The 20,255-nt window shown below is 39.8% G+C and overlaps 1 protein-coding gene across 1 annotated transcript in view; it reads left to right on the forward strand.

Annotated features, from left to right (window-relative positions):
• LOC144375324 (uncharacterized) overlaps nucleotides 1-20,255 on the forward strand; it is a 92,886-nt gene that overhangs the window by 57,394 nt on the left and 15,237 nt on the right. Inside the window, exons 3-4 of the mRNA XM_078039712.1 lie at nucleotides 8,916-9,059; nucleotides 17,224-17,336. Of these exons, the coding sequence (XP_077895838.1) occupies nucleotides 8,979-9,059; nucleotides 17,224-17,336 (194 nt within the window). The 5' untranslated portion in view covers nucleotides 8,916-8,978. The remainder of the gene's footprint in view (nucleotides 1-8,915; nucleotides 9,060-17,223; nucleotides 17,337-20,255) is intronic.

Genomic DNA, 20,255 nt, shown 5'->3' on the forward strand with positions numbered 1-20,255 from the left:
ATCTTTTACATTAATTTACAAAAATAAGAAAGGATTTAATTGCCCCTTTGTTAACTTTTTCATCTTTCAAAACTTTGAAATGTTTTATTTCTCTATCCCACTTTTTTCTTGATCAAATGTTTTTAAAAATGTGTTTATAAGCATTACTGAAGGGCCCAGAGCAAAGTATGTAAACAGTCCAGATTATTTAATGATACATTCTTACAAATTAAAAAGGATGCATGTGATTATACTTTGGGTCTGACAAAAGCCATCTTCCTTCTGGACTTATTTAACATCTAGAAAACAAAATGAACATCAAATGATTTTTATACAATGAAGTAAAATGGATAGGTGTTATAGTATTTGCATTAAAAGAATCTTAGAATTTATCCACTAAACTTCCTGTTCAGGCCCTCCCACTGTAATTTTCTTTTAGTAGTTATACAGTGTTTTCTTTTATTCACTAAAGAATTCACAACTTTTTGCTACATCATATTTTGTTTTCAGCTAGCCCAAATTCTGAGGTATGTATCTTTTTCATAGGGGTTTCATATGGGTTGGATGTTTCTTCTACTCTGTTATATAAATGTATCATTTTTATCTTAATATAATTGAATTTAACAAATATAATCCTAAGAAGGGGGGTTGGAGCTATAGTTATTATTGCTGTTGATTACCTGATAGCATCAGAACAAAATATCATATGAAAAAAGGGACTACAGTAAACAAAGAAAAATTTATTTTAAAACAGTGCTACAGCAAACAAACACACACTAAAAATGGGGAGGTGGAGACAAAATACCTGGTACTTCTATGGATCAACTTTTTTTTTGTCCTTACAAATACACAACTTCTTTTTGTAAAGGCCACTTTATAAAAAGAAGAAAATGTTTATTTCTTCTTTAAAGTGCTAACTCATCTCTGGCTTGAGAATCACTTTGAATTGCTTTCAAAGGTCCTTTAGTACAACCCTGGAGCTATTGTCCGGCGACACTGGCAATGGTGTAAAGGTGGGCATGAAGTCTGTGATGGGATTCAAAAGGAGATTCTCAGGTCCACCAGGTCCAAGTCCAGCTAGGCTAATCAGTGGCACAGCCGCAGAACGCGGTGCCAAGAATGGAATCACAGCCTCTCTTCTACTAGCTCTGAATTCTGAGGCGTCTGTCCCACTTCTTGGTACATTTGCACATTCCTTTCTCCTTCCTCTGGAGTCTAGAAACTTCATGGCATGAGCAGAAAGTTTTGGTGATGGAACAGATGAATGAAATTCTGTTTCCAGAAATTTGACAAAAAGTTCTGAAAAAGAACTATTAAGCCCAGGTTGCTCATATGGTGTCAAAGGTGTGTTGAGGACACATTGGGATTCTCCTGCAAGCCAACTCTTCATCCACTTAGTAACACCACCATCATCTCCATTCAACAACTGCTCCCTTTCCTCCTTTTGAATGCCCAAGATGCTTCCTATTAACCTTAACACTTTGGGACGCTGATTTTTCAGTGTCTGGAAATGCCCAATGAACAGGTTTCTCATTAAGGCTTTGTCCACTTTTCCTTCTGTACCATTTTCCGAGTTCATCAGTTTCTTTTGGGCATCGTCCAATATTTCACGTGGGAGCTCACTTTGTTCAATCTGTTCCTCCTCTGGATGGAACTGTTGTGTAAGTCTGGTTGCTGAATCCAACACATGGTTGGCTTTACCCAAGCGTTCCTGTAATAACAATGCCTCTCTTTCTAGATTTTCTGCCTTTTCCTTCCATTCAGTTGTATGTTGTCTTTCCTTTTGTAATTCAGTGGAATACATAGCTTTTTCTTCTTGTTGGGAATGCTCTAGAACCTTTTGCAGGTTAGTGAGTGACATGGCATACTGCTTTCCTTGTTCCTGGTAGAGCGAAAGCTGCAGTGTATTCTCATCCCTCTCTTGGGAGAGGAAGCACACCTGTTTCAGCAGGGACTCTACCTGCACACTGGCTTGATGACTTGCATTAGAAGAGGAGAGCAGCTTTTCCTCCAGTAGTGTGACTTTCTCTCTCAGGTTCCTCTCTCTCTTCTCTGCAGCTCAAATTTCCTGGGTGTAAGAATCTTCTGATTCTAGAAGATGGCTCCTCAGGCTTTGTACCTCCTGCTTTAAGTGTAATTCTTTGTCACATAAGTGTTGAACCTCTTGCTCTAAAGTCCGGTTTGCCATTTGTTGGTGCTTTAGAGACAAGGTGACTTGGTCTCTCTCCTGCTGAATTAGGATGGTCTTCTCCTGCATGGATTCAAGTGCTTTTAAAAGCTGACTTAAGTCCCCAGCTTTGCCATCTTCTTTTTCTAAAAGTAACAGCTGCTCAAAGGCAAGAGCTTGCTCCTTCATGAAGTGGCACTTGTATTCTTGTTCTAGAAGGATCACAGAGAACTTCATGTTATTCTCTTGTAATGCTTGATACTCCATTTCCTTTTCTTGGGATGTTTCTATCATTTTTTCATTTTCACCTTTGAGTTGAGAAATGTCCATTTCTAAAATTAATATTTTCTCTTTTAGGTTTGTTATTGCTTGCCTCAATAACTCGTTTTCGTTCACTTTGTCAGTGAGCTTTTCATTTGAAGAAAGTACCTGATCACTTTTGGCTTGGATGAAGAGGTCTTTTTCCTTCAGTAAAGTTTTTAACACATCTTGTTTTTCCTTGAGCTCTTTAATTTCAGAATCCATTTCTTCATGTCCTTTGTTTTCTCTCTCTGTGGCGGCAACAATTCCATCAGACAACCTGTGGTTATTTTCCTGGAGCATCCTAATGGTGGCCATTTTTTCTTGCAGTGATTGTCTCAGCTCTTGGACCTCTGCTGACTGGGAGGTACGTGATGACACAGCCAAGAGCTGGGGTGGAATCATATCAAGTTTTCTTTAATAAATTTTTGCCTGAAGAGCTTGTATCTCCATGCCTTCCTGCTGAATAGCTTGAGTGAGTTTACCAACTTGAAGTGAGTTTACCAAATGCTGATTAATCTGGTTGGTTAAAGATCTATTCTTTTCATTTACAAGTTGCATTTCAAGTTCTCATTCTTGGATTCCTTTCACTCCTTTTTCAGTTTCATAGTTGTGTTTTTCACTTCCGTTTTCTATATGAAGATTTTTGACTTTTGTTTTTTGAAAACTATCAGAATTGTCTGCTGGAGTGTTGTGTGTGTGTTCCTACAACTGGGCTTTTATTTGTTAACTGGTTTTCTGCAATTCTTAATTTCCTCATCTTTCTGCTCTATCACAGCAGGCTTCAATTGACTACATTCCAGCTTCAAGTTTTCACACTGTTCCATTATTTGTTGCTTTTGCACACTGAGCTGCTCTTTTTCTCTCTTCAAGACCTCTATGTCATTTTGTAACCAAAGATAATTGTTTATTTATGTCTTTTAGTTGATCCTCAAGTTGTTCTATCTTCCTGGCAGAGTCTAGTTTTTCAGTTTGTAGAACCTGAATAGTTTTTTGCAAGTCACAGATTATAGACTCATCAGTTACTGTTACTCCAGAGTCATCTTGTTGTAACTGATTTTCAAGTTTTTTAATTATTTCTTCAGAGTCATTTAGTTCCTCTTGATACCGGCGACTCATCTCTGCCAGTTTCTGTTGATGTACATTCTGAAAAACTGCAATTTCATCTTTATGATTATCAAGGTCTTGATTTTGGTTTTGTTCAAGTTGCTTAATAGTATTTTGTAGTTTGCAAATTTCACTTTGATCAGAATTATGTGTTGCCTGTACCTGAGCTTTAGCGCTCCAACTTCCAATTCAAGTCTTGAAACTTCAATTGAAAGTCTCTTAATTTATTGTTGTGCTGAAATGATGTCACTGAAGCCCATGTCATCACCAGGAAAAGCTGAACAATGACTGATCTCATGACCAAATGAAGACGGGGCAGTGGTTAATGGTACACCACCAGCTCCTGAATGTAGTGCTTGGGCAGCTGACTTCAACTGCAACAACTCATCCTCTAGTACAAACTGCCTTGCTTTCAGTTGCCTGATTTCTACTTCTTTCTCTTCCAGTTCATTTCTGTAATTTGCAGATTGATGTTGGATCTGTAGCTCGGATGCTGCATACCTTTCTTCCAGATCAGTACAATAGTTTTTAAGTCTTTCATTGTCATATCTGATCATCCATTTGGTATCTTCAATGTTCTTTCTCCAATAATTAGGTAAAACTGCTTCTACATCCTCAAAATCATCTAGAACCATGTCCTTGGTGACATTCAACATATGGCCGGTGAGGGAAGCCAAGCTGTTCCCCACATGACCCAAAGTGTGGCCCAAGCTGGAACCTAGGCCTCTAAACCAGGATGACATCTCCACAATTTCAGTGAGCCATCAGACCCACTCTGAAAACCACCTCTGTCTCTATCCACCTCTGAAAGCCACCTCTGTCTCTAACCACCTTTGAAAACCACCTCCTTCTCTATCCACCCCTGAAAACCACCTCTGTCTCTATCCACCTCTGAAAAACCACCTCTGTCTCTAACCACCTTTGAAAACCACCTCCTTCTCTATGCACCCCTGAAAACCACCTCTGTCTCTATCCACCTCTGAAAACCACCTCCTTCTCTATGCACCCCTGAAAACCACCTCTGTCTCTATCCACCTCTGAAAACCACCTCTGTCTCTATCCACCTCTGCTCTGAAACTCCTGGAATGCTGGGGGGGGGGTCAATTATGACCCAAGCACTCAGATTCCACAAAGGGCGGGGCTGCAGGGCTCTTGCCAACCATTGTTATCTGCCTAGAAATACAGAGGCCTGGCCTGGGCTTGCACCAGGGACTTGTCACCAGTGGCCTAGGCAACCCTGTGGTACCTGAACCTCCTTCTCATCACTTTTCACCCTTGAGCTTGGGTGACGTCTAGTTCAATGTTAGCAACTTGACACAGTTGGCGGGCTGCCCCTACCACCTGGGCGCTGGCTGTCCTACATCACCCCTACATCATTCTTAATGATAATAAACTTAAAACTTTCCCATTAAGATCAGGAAAAATCAAGAGTATCCTCCCCTATTACTTCTTTTTAATATCTTGCTGAGTTCCTAGCTAATATCTTAAGTCAAGAAAATGAAATTAAAGACATAGAGGAATGGAAAGAAAGATAAACATGCTAGTAAGGTGTCTTCTACTTAGGGATCATCTTATAATTTTTACCTTATTCTATGTTGGTAATTAATATTTTTACAGCAAAAGGAAGGTTACATTCAACTTCTTCAGGTGTCAAATAAGTTTTGACCCCTTTCTAACATGTTGAGCTCCTATAACTTGATATGTGAGGAAGGTGTCAAAACTGATATATATATAGTTTTAGATGGACACAATACCTTTATTTTTTTATTCATTGCTGAAGATTGAATGCAGTGCTTCATGTATACCAGGTGAGCTCTATACAACTGAGCCCCAGCCCAAACCCCAAAACTGATTTTTTTAATGGGTTGGGAGTATATCTCAGTGGTAGAGCACTTGCCTACTAGGTAAGCAGTCCTGGGTTTACTCTCCAACACCAAAAAAGATAAATTTTATTATTGATTTTAGGATCACCAAGAAGATGGCTAGGAAGCTGGCTCCAGGCCGAGCCACACAGGAGCCAGGAATCATCTTGACTTGGTTGTGGCTCTCAGGAAATAATTACAAACCTCTTTTAGGAAAAGACATGTATACCTGCATCAGTATCTTAAGAATTGAAGCTAGGAGGCTAGCTTAAGAAGAATAATCACAAATGCCAGATTTGAAGTTGTCTTCTTTGAGGTGTGAGGACTCTTAAACTTCCCAGGTGCTTAAGAAACACCCGGTGCCAGAATCCTTGTGACAGATTATCATTTGCAAGGTCCTTGTTAATGAGTGATGTGGAACGCTCTAGCAGAATCACTATTTTTTGTTGGGAGGAAAGGCAGTTTGCCATTTGAGAATTGCAGGATAAGTGTAGGAAGGTGTTTGTGACATCTTGTTTTAAAAATGTCTTTTCCTCCTGGAAAGAGGAACCATGAGCTTGGGGGAAAGACCGAGAAGAAATGTTGGGTGTAGATCTGTAATTGAAATTTTAAAAAGGGGTCAGGGTTTGCCCTTCCCCATTAGTGCAAGTGTTCTTAAAAGTTTTCAGAGTGCTTTAGGGATTTTAAAAGCAAGGTCAGTGAGCCCTGTATACTCTTAAGTGTCTCTCAGCCATCACTGCATACAAGGGTAGAAAAGAGAATAGTCACTTTAGTGTAATTCTTTGTGGGATGTATGCCATGTGGGCCATGTATGCCAACAGGAACCACAATGATGGTCTCTTGGTCAGCAAAGGCAGATGGAAAAAGTGCCATAGGCTTATTCCTGGTTCACAAGTACATCTTGCTGAGCTGTGCTACCTGACAGGTAATGGTGACTGATGTCGTCTCTGTAGAAGACAACTCTGTCTTTAAAAGTTAGATTTAGCTGCTGTCATGGTGTGCATCTATAATCACAGCTACACAGGCCAAGGCAAATTTGATGACAAATTTGAGGCCAGTTGAGGCACATTAGTGAAGCCCTGCCTAAACAAAGGGGAGGGGCAAGGATGTAGCTCAGTGATAGAGCCCCTTCCCAGTTTAGTCTCTGAATATTAATATCAAAAAGTATAAGTCACTATTTAATCATGATTTAGAAATAGTGTTTTTGCAGAAGTCTATGACCCAGAATTGTAACACCTAAGTTGGTTGGGTGGGGCTCCACCACTCTCACTACCATAGTTTTCTCTAATATAAATGTATTCTTGCTTGTGTAGCCATATTTTTAACTTTTTACAAAATGGTCTAATGGATGCAATGTGTAAAGACTGTAGAATGATGAGGTCTGGTCGGTCTAAAGGCATGAGACAGTCCCATGAGAAGGATGACAGTACTGAAGGAGTTTGTCAAGTCAAGACTCTAGTAAGTACTATTTTTCTGAATGTGCTTGTGCCTGCTTGGTGTGTGCACAGAGGTTGAGCTCTGTGTATATCCCTTAGCATCTTAGATTCTTCTATTAAAAAATGCCTATGGCTAATGTTTAGAACTTTTTGTTGTTGTTGTTTTTGTACCAGGGTTGAAATCTGGGGCAATCAAACACTGAGCCACATTCCCAGCTCTACTTTGTGTTTTAGTTAGAGACAAGAGTACCACTGAGTTGCTAAGCCCTTTGCCATTGCTGAGGCTTGCTTTGAACATGGGATCCTCCTGCCTCAGCCTCTCTAGCTGCTGGGATTACAGGCATGTGCCACTGCACCTGGCTGAGAAAATGGTTTTCTTTTTGGGAGGAGAGTGAGCAATTCCAGGTTTTCTGATTCTGTAATGTTAGGAGATGCAGGAATAATGAACGAGAGATGCTTTTGCCTGAACAAATGTGAATCCAGGGACAAGATTATTTCAGAGTTCTATATTGTTACCAGGTTTAAGGTCCAGCTTCTTGCCCCACAACTGACCAGTCAACTGACAACTAAGTAGTTGAGGCAAAGAAAGTGATTGTATTTAAAAAGTGGTTCAGTGAGAAGAAAGAGGGATTCTGTATCCAAATCCCTACCTCTTAGGAAGCTGATCTCAGGGGGCTTATGTTAGTGATTCATGGATGTTTCCAGATGGGCAGGTGTTCTGCAGAGGGAAGGCTGGATAATGGCATTCACGTCATGATATTTTCCAATTTCTTAAATTTCAACAATAAACATCATGATTTCTTTTTTATATTATGGACTAGGTGCATATTATACAATGATAGGGAAAGGTAATTCTTCCCAGACGCTCTTGCTGAGCTGCTAGCTTAAATCCCTGTAATGAGGGAGAACATCCTTCCTCAGTAACATACTGTAAACTGCCAGCAGGGAACACAGAGCATCCTTCCTCAGCTAGCTTCTCCCCTCATGAAGAGAAACACATCCACTAGTGAATTTCAGTATTTCAACACTGAGGACATGCAGTAATTTATTCAAGGAAAATAGTCCTGATTTGCAAATATCTAATTGTCATTGATTATTTTCCTTGGATTGATCACAAAAGGAATGTTAATTTTCAGATCCCAGAATGCACAAAGAGAACTTAAAATACTAATGTTTTAGGTTTGACCTAGATTTTCTTAGGAGGAACTTTGAAAGAAGTAAGACTCTTCCAACATTACAAATCAGTAAGATGGATTTTGAAGATATTCATGTCATTGTGGGGTCAAATAAAGAGTAATGCACAAAGGAACCCATGCAGTCATGTTTATAGCTATGATTGTTGCTCTTTTCAGTATCCCTGTTTTTTTTTTCTGTGAGACAACAGGCAAACATTGAATCAGAATTTATGAAGCGCACTTTGCTATAGGGAGCTATGTCATCTCTTTATCTAACATTGTAGACATTTGCTCATGGCAGTTGGAAGACTGATCTCCCAATTGTATTCCTAAGGATCAAATACATAGAATCAAAATGATGCAGAGGAACCTATTTTAAAAGGAAAGACTAAAGTTTTAACAGTATCAGAGCAAAGAAGGATTAATGAGTCAGGCAGCACTGAGAACCAGAAGAGGTTCAGGGTTTCATGGCAGCAGTGTGGGCAGTGAGCTTCCATAGGCTGATGTAGAAGTAGAATGAGAAAAAAAATATTTGACTAGAGTCAAAAGACCCTACATAGATGTTGGTTAGCAGTTTCTGTAAATTGGTAAATTTCCTAGTTTCATTTTACTAAAAACTTAAACTGTTTCCTAGTTTTCGTGTAACATTTTTACATTAATTCTCCATGTACCTGTGGAGGAAGCTGAAGCCCTGGAATCATCTCAGTCTAATGGACTCTCAACGAAAACTTCATATCCCCCAGGATAGAATCCAAGTTCCAATCCACTCATTGTTAAGACTAGAATTATGAGATTTCAGTAGAAAATAGCACCAATATACAATGTAAATGCCCTTGGATAATGTTGATCTTGAAAAAGCAGTAATTTATGTCTTGTGATTCTTTTTCAGTTTGAGGCTGATCCACTAGCAGATTGTTTAAGAGGATCAACAATTACATCCTTACTTAGAGTGATGTCACTAAATGACTGGATGTTTCTTTATACTAGGAGCTGTGTTGAAATAGTGAGTCATGACTATGGGAAAAGCAACTATGTAAGTACAGTGGCAATTTTAAGTTTCCAATTTAAAAATCCATAAATAATCAATTATTTTATTTTACCCAGCCTAGTCCTTGTGTTGAGCTATAGTCAAGCATCAACTGCCACATTCTCAGCTCTCTGAGAAAGATTGGGTAGTGATCTGAGTTTGGATTTCATTTGCAATCCTTTAGCTCTTCTGTGTGGCAGCTCCTACTTCTTCTTTCTTTAGTTTCCCAAAGCATTGCTTTCTGATTATATATATATATATATATATATATATATATATATATATATATATATATATATATATATAAAATCTGGAATTATAATGTTTACTTAAAGAGCTTCTTCATTATTCAGAGGGGTACCAGGTCCTGTAGAATTCCCAGAGGAATAAAGTGCCTGGCTTCAAGATGCTGCAATGTACCTGGCACCCAGGAGTGGGTCTGAGGCAACAAAGCTGAGGAGTGGACACCCTTCCTCTGCTGCTGGCTGTTTTGCATTCTATAGCAGTTTCCTTTCTTTGCATTGCTGCACATAACCCCTCCTCCCCCCTGTGCTAGTGCTGCTGGTCACAGTGGAGAATTTTGACTCCCATGGGATCAGTGTCCTGTCAAGTAGTTTTCATTGACAGCTTTTTATTTGCTGTGCATCTCATTGGCTTGCTTACCATCACCAACTAGATTTTGTTTCTATCATATCCAAACCAGAACACATTTGGGTATTCTGAGATTTCACAGAACATGTATTTTTTGTTACATGAACCTAACCTAACTTGTATTCTTATATGAAATAATGCAAATCTACTTTTGTTCTAGTGCAGCTGTTTTTGTCACACATAAGCCATTTTGGTTCATTTTACAGGGTGAATTCCAGTTTTTTTTAAAAAACTCAGTTTGAGCTTCATTTTATATCAGTGCTAGCCATTTCAATTTATCTGAATAAAACATTTTGGTTTTTTTTTGTCACTGTGTGTTACAAAGCCTCCCCCCACTCCCTTGATTTTTAAGAGAAAGCAAATCTTCTTTGATTTATGTTCATGGCTTCTGTCCTCCTTTGAAAGCAGGGGCTAACTGATCATTGACACAAATTAATGTCCTAGAATGTACCTTCAGAATTAGAGTCTTGGGTGTGAAGCAGTGAAGATTATATGTCAGGGGCTTTAGGTCTCTGCAGAGTTGAAGGGGGCAAGGTGACCAGGGGGCAAGGTGATGGAGAAGTGAACCTCTGCCCTTGTTCTTCCAGAGAAGATTTGCGTAGTCCTGTTTTGTATTTTGAGATACAATATAAGATCATGTTTATACAAGGAAGAAATGGTTCCACTTAACTTTAAAAAATAAAAATTGCTTAAAATATATTGCTAGAGGTCATGTGGATAGAAATCAGGCTTTCTTTGCAGTTGCTGGATCTAAGCCCTTCAGCCCACACACAGGGGGTAAAAAAGAAAAAAATTGGCTACATGTTTACTAACTTCTGAGAATCACAAACACACACACCACACACCACAAAATAGGCAAAAACAGACACTTCTCTCAGGGACGTGTACATTTAAAGTTTAGATGAAATATGGTAAGTGGTTTTGCTCATTTTCAAAGTAAATGGGAAAAATTTGTGTGACAGAATCAGGCTTTCAGGCTTTCTTTTCTTTAAACTGGGGCCAAATATATGATAATTATCTTTGTGTCTCCTTTTTGGACCTTATTCAGAAAGTATAAAAATTATTTATATTCCCATGTAGAAGAATGACAAAAAGTTGGGACTCAACTTTTGTGCAGCTGTGGATATCTTAAGATAGTGCTTTGGATGTGTTACTCCATATAATATTAGGTGGTTACCACCAGCCCTTTCAGTAAGCAAATCTGTAGACCAAGCTGATGACACTCCATACACAGTGAAGCATTCATTCACCGAGGATGTTTTAAGAAGACATGATTAGGGAAGGGATATCATGGGGTGGAAAGACCAGGAATTGTAATGCCAGGCAGACGTACATGGGAGAAGAGGATCGGCAAAAATAACAACAAAAAAAGAAATGGCATATTCCCTTGGAACCTGTCTCCTCATCAGAAAAAGAAAAATCATAATAACCATTTTGCAGTGTTGTTCTGTTAGAAATAATGTAGAGAAACAACCAGCTAAGAATCGATACATCATAGACATCGCCCAGTCAGCACATAGTGTGGTGTGGTTCACACTGACCTCATGATGACTTGCTTGGCCAGTGGCATAGCCACTGTGGACGGCTGTAGCTGTGTGCCATTGGCAATTGTTACTCTTGTGGAAATTTGACTTCCCATCCTGCAGAAGAGCAGTGCCTTTGGGGACCTAGCCCAGGGTCTTGAACACATTGAATACTTGATGGAGGGAATTGAGCTCATCCACAAGTATTGGCTCAATGTGTCTCTTCAGAGCCCAGCCTCCAGTTCTCACTGTATTGGTGAGAATTGTGCCACCATCACACTGGGGAAGGACATTGCTTTCCTACTGTCAAATGAGACACAAATGACTCTGACTTTTCAAAAAACTTTACTATGTAACATCTATATGGGTTATGACCTGTGTATCAGGAACACAGTCTTGACTTTGACTCCTTTTTATAATACCTGGCCCCTGAATCTCTCACGTTCAGTGACAGGAGGCTTCGACACTGAAGTAAAAGTCTACACATTGGTCAGTTCACCCCTCTGGCCAGTGTGGGAAGGGAATAGAAGTGGACCTTCCTTTTAGGAGCCGTGAGAAAGGGGTAGGAGGCAGAGTGGGACAGCATGGGAGGAAAGTTCAGGGTGTGGAGGGGAGGGGCAGAGGGGATCTCTGGAAAGTCACTGGGGAAGGGCGATGGGGTCTGGCACTCTGGCATCCCCTTAGGTGAGGGCTGCTGTGGGACCACCAGAGCAGGTTGGAGGGTAACAGGGGCTTCTGCCTCAGGGCTGCTGTCTCTGAAGGCATGACACCTGTCTTCACGGGGTGCGGCTCTGAAGGAAGATCCGGAATTTGGAGTTGAATGTCAGTATTGTCAACAGCCCGGGGAGGGTCTATTCTGATGGCAGCAGTCATGCCATATCTGTGTCGTTTGTTGACCCAGTATAGCAGTGGGCTGTAACTGAAGGTGGCAGCTTTCATCACCTCCACCCACTGCTGGGCACGCTGTCTCCTCTGCAGGTTCTTCCTCCAGTGGAGTAAGAGGATGCAGCCACTAGTTATCAAGGTGCACAGCCCCAACAATCCGAAGTACCATGGGACCCACGCTGAGGCAGTAAAAAAAAGAAAAACAAAACAAAAGAAAAGAAAAGAGGCAAGCTGACTGACAGCTCTAGTTTGGGACCTGAACTGTGTCTCATTCCTCTCCTGGATTTGGCTCATTCATCCTCTCATTCCTTCCCACCCTTCTCAAAGACATGCCTAATAATTTCCTGATTCAGTCAAAGCTATATTTGCAGGGCACATAAGAGACCTCATTAGCCTTTTTCAGATAAGGAACATTAGGTGTAGAGGGGCCAGACCTGCCCAGACTCCAGTCAGGCCTTCTGGCTCCAGTCCAGGACCCATGCAGTCATTCAGACTAAGAAGCTTCACTAAGGGCAAGGACCTCAATTGTATCTTTTCTGCTTGGGCAGAACATGGTCTCTGCCTTCCAGGAGTTCTTAGTTTCCTAGAGGAGTCTGTCTCTTAACTAAATAGCACTCCATTCAGGCAGCCACCACCCCATCCATGCAAAGGGTCTTCCCTGAAAGTTTGTGGCTCACACTCAAAAGGACTGGGTGTACTTACAGCCAGGGAGGCCCAGGTCCTCCTTTTGCGAATCCATCAGGTTCACTCTGGTTACCAGGCCTATAGCTCTGCAAAGAGTGAACTGACCCACTACTCTCCCCACCAATGGGAGTCCCTAGAAGGCCCCAGTCCCATTGTTCTCTAAAGATGACATCACCGGGTTCTGAGCATCAGCAATTCTTGGGCTGGTGCTTGTAGAGTAGTTGGCAGTTGATGGAATAAGGGACTCCATCTTATGACATCTCGTGAGCATGTTGTTTTCCATGAACGACTGGTCCACCATAGAATTGTCTGTTCCCAACTTTGTGTGGTGAACTCACAGGCAGCTCTCAGGAAAGGGTTCTTACACCCTCAGAAGCTTCTACTTGTGTTTTCAGTTGTTAGGGAGCCATTTTCCAGTGGGGAGTGAAGCAGGGAGTGAAGCAGTGTGCATTGGACATCCCTACCCTGGAGAAGTGTCTTACCTAGTTGTAAGGGAACAAAATGGCTTAGAAGAACCATGTGGTCCAAACCTCCTCCTTTGGCTCCTACCATCACTGTTTTGTTTCTTCAACAAGTGTTTTTTGGGCATCATCAGGTCCTGTGGGATCTCCCCTGTATGTGATCCTGCTTCTCTTTCCAGCTCCATCTCCCTTCCCACCCATCATATACCTTTCTGCCCTGGACATGCCAGATTCCCACAGAACCTGCTTATTCCCCTCTGGACTTTTTGCTCCCTCACTCAGGAGTGTCGCTTACCACATTTCCACCACTGAACACCTCCTTATCCTCCCAGGTGGTCAGCTCCCCAACTCTGAAACAAATAGTTCTTTCAGTTGATTCCCCAATTTCTAGAACTCTGAAGCAGATTAATTTGAAACAAATTGGTCCCAGGGACAGGAATCAAATTGATTTCAACAACTATAAATTTGTATAAAGTGGAAAATATAGTGTTCTACAGATGTAACATATTATTTTTAGAAAGTTGCTCTATTTGAACTGGTATAAAAGTGATGCCCTTTCAAATAATACCACTCATCTACCATGAACAACTAAAGTTCAGTTAAGTATAAATTAAACTGAAAATATGAACCTGATGCTCTGGCACTGAGGCTTATTTTAAAATCAACATATTTTCCATCCCCTTCTCCCCATCCCTAACCTGGAACAGGATTACTTTTTGACCCCATTCAGTTATCTGTCCTTGAGCACACACCCACCACAGGAGTGAAGAAATTTAGAGTTGGAGATGGCAGCAGAAGAGTTAAAAAATGCTTATATCCCAGATTAAGCAGTGAAATAGGACCGGGCACACCTGAAATCCCATCTTTCAAAACACTTTGTTCCCCCTGTTGTGCAGAATCACAGCCTCTGGGACAAGAGTTCCTTGCATTTTTCCATTGCTTGCAAAGTAATTAAACTTCTGTCCTTCAACTTATATATAAATAAACAAATGGGTATATCCATTCAACAGAAAATATGTGTGGATTCGTGTGTATATATACACATTATATTTATATAAGATTTTGATATTAGGGATGGACCCCAGTATTCAGTTATTGAATAAACAATGTGAGAAGCCTAAATCAACTAAAATTTGAAAATTATTTTCTCTCTAAAAAAATTTTAATAGCAATTTTACTTATTTTCTACATCTATATTATTTGTTGAAATGTGCATATATGATTGTGTATAATATATGTATAATATAAAATATATAATACATATACATATATATGTCTACATATATTTATATGTATATATGTATCTATATATGTGCACATATATATGTGAAATTATTGCTAAAATTAAGAAATCAAAACCAGTTGACTTTTATCTATTTTAGACCCAGAGCTCAGTCCTTGAAACACTTTGCTTAATGTGCAGAGCTTGACCTTCATCCTGTCCTGCAGTTTTTTTCTGCTTTCTGGTTGGAAACCTTGTCTGGTTATATTCCTTGCATTCTTCCATATGAAAACAGCCTTACTCTCTGTGCCAACCTGAGCCATGAAGTACTCTGAATGGAAACTACTTATGATTTTGTAATGAAGATATTTGAAAAAAAACTGCAAGAAATACCAAAGAGAAGGTAGTCAAAGAATTCGTTGGGTTAATTGTTTTTACAAAGTAAGTCTAAGTTTTTAAAAAATATTACACAATCATCAATTTGATTACTGCTTCTGCCCATACAAAAGATGTTCCTATATTTGTTGAATCACTGAAGGTTGAAGTTTAGATCTAGAAATAGTATGAACTCTACCTCATAAGAACTATTTGCTGCTCATCTGGTTACACAGCTGGTAGAGGGTCTACTGTCCCTCAGTCCCTGATGCCCATTCATTGGGTCTGCTTGCCCAGAGCAGCATGTTTTTTCTGAATTTCTTTTCTCTCTTTATTTTTTGGCTATTTTAAAAATCAGCACTTAAGTATAATGCATTGGCTACTTTTTATTGGAATATTTTATCTTAATTTTTCTCTTACACAAGAAGTATTAACTTGATAAGACAGTGGATTTGAATAACCAATTACTTTACCAAAGCAATCTTCAAAGAACAAAGTTGGAGAACTCACTTTTCCCAACTGTGAATTTGTTAAAAAGTGACAATAATTGAGACAGGGTGATACTGGCACGAAGATTGACCTGCGGGCCACTGTAAAAGAGCTTAGTCCAGATGTTGGCCCTCATCTTTGTAGTTACTTAGTTTGACAGGAATGTCAAGATAATTAAACAAGGGGGAAAAGTCTTCTCAGTTATATGCTGGGGTGACTGGATATCCACTTGACTCCTCACACAATGCACAGAGTTTACCCAAATTTAATTCCAGAACTAACTCAAAATAGACCTATATGTACATAAGAGCTAAAGGGGGATTTTCTTTAAATGTATAGGAGTAAATTTTGACTTTATTAGGCAAACTCTTCTTGGATAGGACACCAAGAGCACAGTGATAAAGGACAATATGAAGTAGATTGAACTTCAAGTTAACAACTTTTGTTCAAAGTATCTTGTCAAAAATTTGGAAAGATAACTGACAGACAAGGACAAAATATGTGCAAGTAACATGTCTTAAAAGAAAATGTATGCAGAACAAATAAAGAACAGAACCCAACACAGAGATAGCCAATGTTTAAATAAAGGACACATCATCTGAGTAGACCTTTCTCTAGAGACCTTCCTCTAAAGCAGATATTCTGGGCCAGTGAGCACATAAAAAAAATGTTCAGCATCATCAGCCAGTGAGACTCAAAATAAGGTACTACTCCACATCCATGAGGATAGCTAAAATAAAACCAGATATTAACAACTTGGTAAGTAATTGGGAAATGTAGAACCAACCTTCCTACATTGCAGTAGAAATGTAAAATAATGTAGTTTCTTTGAAAAATATAATTTGAGGAAATGTCAGACTAGAGATAGCACACCACATGACCCAGAATTCCACTCCTAGTTATATATCTAAAAGAACTGAAAACTTTAAAAATATTTTGAAAATATTTTTATTAGTTGAGAGACCTTTATTTTATTTATTTATGTGATGTGCTGAGAATCAAATACAGTGCCTTACACATGCTATGCAAGCACTCTACCACTGAGCCACAGCCCCACCCCAAGTAATGAAAATTTTTGCCTGCCAAAATTGGTACTAGATTGTCCATAACATTCTTCATAATTACCAAAAGTATAAATAACCCTAAGGTCCATCAAGTGGTATACAGATAAACAAATGTGATACAACCATCCAACAGAAAATATGTATGTATTTGTGCGTATACATATGCATTGCATGTATATAAGATTTTGATATTAGATACAAAACCCAGGGCCTCGCCCATGCTAGGCAGTGCTCCACCACGGAGCTAAAGTCCCAGCCCCCTCTTTCTTTGTGACAGGGTCTTGCTAAGTTGCTCAGGACGGCCTGGACCTTGCCATCCTCCTAACTCAGTCTTTCTAGTCTCTGGGATTATACACATGGGGCATTGCTTCTGGTTATAATAGGACATTAATTGGTAATAGAAAGAAATCAGTTACCAAGACTTGCTACAGCCCAAATTAACCTTGAAAACATAAAGCTAAGTGAAAGTCAGGAAAGATTACATCTATAATTCAATTCACATGATACTTGAGAAGGCAAGTCTTAGGAGGTAGGAAGTGGATTTCTAGCTGACTTAGGGTTAGGAGACTGGGGTAGAAATAAGTGGTTGCTTGCGGTTCTGATGTTCTTTCTGTGGAGGTAGAAATATACTAAGATTGTTGATTGTACAACTCTGCAGATACACTGAAAGCCATTGGCTAATCCACTTAAATGGGTGAGTTGTACAGAATGTAAATTGAATATTAATATATCCTCCAATTACTTGGAGGATTAAAAATACTTTTTAATGCAATGACTAAGTCAGGAATACCCTCTTATGTTGGGATTACACCACAGATACAAGAACAGAACCTACAGGGTGGATGCCGTCAATTAAGATCAGACTCTCCGAGATACATTTACAAAAAACAGATGGCAGCCAAACCAGCATTGTGGACCTCTACCAGCAGGTACGAAACTTTATTTATAAAACATATCTGAATCTTAGAATTTTTAACCTTAGTAGAATCAAATTCTCTGAAGTCTTATTTAGGAAGCATAGATATAGATATACAGTATTAACATAGTCTCCTTTGTGGACTAGGACAGCTTCATTCATTATCCATGTGTTCAAGTGCCTGTGTAGGGGGCAATATGGCATCATTAGACAGTTCTAGCAGGGCCACTCTGTTAGCATTAGAAGTGGCTAGAATAGTTTTCAACATGTACATGTACTATTGGATAAAAATAAAATATGGTCAATCTTCAGATAGAAAAATGTACATGTCTAGAAGTCTTAGCTCTGTCGTACATGGTGCAAAAAGAGTAAAAATGATCAATTACATTTGATGTGATGTCAATTATGTGCTAAGCCTTACAATTCATGGGTTCCCCAATCTCAAATTTGAGTGTGCACAAAGAAATAAGTAAACTTAGCTCAGTAAACCATGAAGCGCCAGTTGACATGGTTGACTTTCTAGTTTTGACAAATGAAAGAATGATCAGACACTTGGAGCCAGACACTTGGAGCAATTAGAAATAAGTTACAGATGAATGATATGGAAAAGAGTTCTATTCGTTTATAACAATCCAAAATATAGTCATGTGGAGCCATTGGAAATACACTGCACTCTAATGGGCATCCAAGGGAATGGCCCAGTGACAACATTACCCTGGCATGTGGGCCACCTTCAGTGCTTCTGTATTTTCTCCAAAAGGAGTTAGGGCCTCAGTTGCATCTTGGCTGTGCATGCTAGGACAGTTGAGTCTCCTGATTGAGGAACTTGGGTTCTCACAGCAGGCAGATAAGATGGATCTATTTCATGTTATGGGGACTCTCTCATGGCTCTTTAAGTTGTGTGGTCATGGAAAACTTGTGAGAAGCTGAAATATACATGTCAGGAGTGAGCTGTATGCAAATCAGGGAGAGGAGAAAGAAGGGGATGACAGAGGCACAAAGACACACTTTTTCAGATGGGCCTGTTGTGACCCTATCTCAAACAGCTGAAGTGTTCTCTAGAGAAGTAAGGTGAATACAGGGCAGGGATGTAGGAGCAGGCAAGGGCTGCACCCTTATTGGAGGGTCAGGTAGGGAGCCCCTTGTGTAGAACTTTGTTCTGTGGGACAAATTGGACTTTACCAAGATCATGTAGTGTTATGTAGATTAATCAAGTGATTCTGTTTTTTGGGGGGGCGGAGGTGTCATTGTTTTGTTTTTCTTAATTTTATTGTGGCCCTGGGATTGAACCTGGGTCCTTGAGCATGCTAAGCAAGCACTCTACCACTGAGCCACATCCCCAGCTCAAGAGATCTGTTTTTAAATACTATTTTATCAATATGTACAAAGTGTGGGCAGTGTCTACATGAAAATGGAGGTAAGGTACCCAATGAGGTGGTTGTTAATGGTACTCATGTAAATGGTGTTGTCCTGGCTCGGAGAGGAATGGGCAGGACTTGTTGATAGTGTGGATCTTTTGGGTGCCAGAAAAAGGAGAGGATATGGGTGGATGATGGCATCATCCTCTGGGATTGGGGAGCCTGGAAGAAGCTGGCTTGAATGGGCTGGAGATATGAGGCTCTGATGGAGTTACAAACTGAAAAATCAGTGAACGCCATACCATGAGAAAGTTCTAGGACAGGGACACAGGTAAATCCCAGGGGTTTTTCTAAATAATTGTTGTAGTCTGGCTGGGCAAAATAACCAGGGGTTGACAAGAAACTTGTGAAGGTTGATACAGAGGGAGTCGCTTTATTGTAGGATGGCAGAGGTATTTATACCTAACTGAATACACAGCCTGTTTCAATTTAGTATCATCCAGTTACAGCAATCCTCATCATCTTAACAATTATACACATCTTAACTCAATTAACTTCTTCTAGGTACAGTAATTAGCCAACAAGGAATCTCTATCATCTTAATGGCTCGCTGGCGTTACTTCATCTTAATAATTATACACAGCTTAACTGAATTAACATCATCTTAATAGCTCGCTGGCATTACTTCTCAAACCAGTCCCTCTGGCAAAGTGCCAGGCATCATCTTGACTTGGTTGTGGCTCTCAGCAAATAATTACAAACCTCTTTAAGGAAAAGACATGTATACCTGCATCAGTATCTTAAGAATTGAAACTAGGAGGCTAGCTTAAGAAGAATAATCACAAATGCCAGATCTGAAGTTGTCTTCTTTGAGGTGTGAGGACTCTTGAACTTCCCAGGTGCTTAAGAAACACCGGGTGCCAGAATCCTTGTGACAGATTATCATTTGCAAGGTCCTTGTTGATGAGTGATGTGGAAAGCTCTAGCAGAATCACTATTTTTTGTTGGGAGGAAAGGCAGTTTGCCATTTGAGAATTGCAGGATAAGTGTAGGAAGGTGTTTGTGACATCTTGTTTTAAAAATGTCTTTTCCTCCTGGAAAGAGGAACTATGAGCTTAGGGGGAAAGACCGAGAAGAAATGTTGGGTATAGATCTGTAATTGAAATTTTAAAAAGGGGTCAGGGTTTGCCCTTCCCCATTAGTGCAAGTGTTCTTAAAAGTTTTCAGAGTGCTTTAGGAATTTTCAAAGCAAGGTCAGTGAGCCCTGTATACTCTTAAGTGTCTCTCAGACATCACTGCATACAAGGGTAGAAAAGAGAATAGTCACTTTAGTGTAATTCTTTGTGGGATGTATGCCATGTGGGCCATGTATGCCAACAGGAACCACAATGATGGTCTCTTGGTCAGCAAAGGCAGATGGAAAAAGTGCCATAGGCTTATTCCTGGTTCACATGTACATCTTGCTGAGCTGTGCTACCTGACAGGTAATGGTGACTGATGTTGTCTCTGTAGAAGACAACTCTGTCTTTAAAAGTTAGATTTAGCTGCTGTCATGGAGTGCATCTATAATCACA

This window comes from Ictidomys tridecemlineatus, chromosome 2 (genome assembly GCF_052094955.1).
Source record: "Ictidomys tridecemlineatus isolate mIctTri1 chromosome 2, mIctTri1.hap1, whole genome shotgun sequence".
Lineage (NCBI taxonomy): Eukaryota > Metazoa > Chordata > Mammalia > Rodentia > Sciuridae > Ictidomys > Ictidomys tridecemlineatus.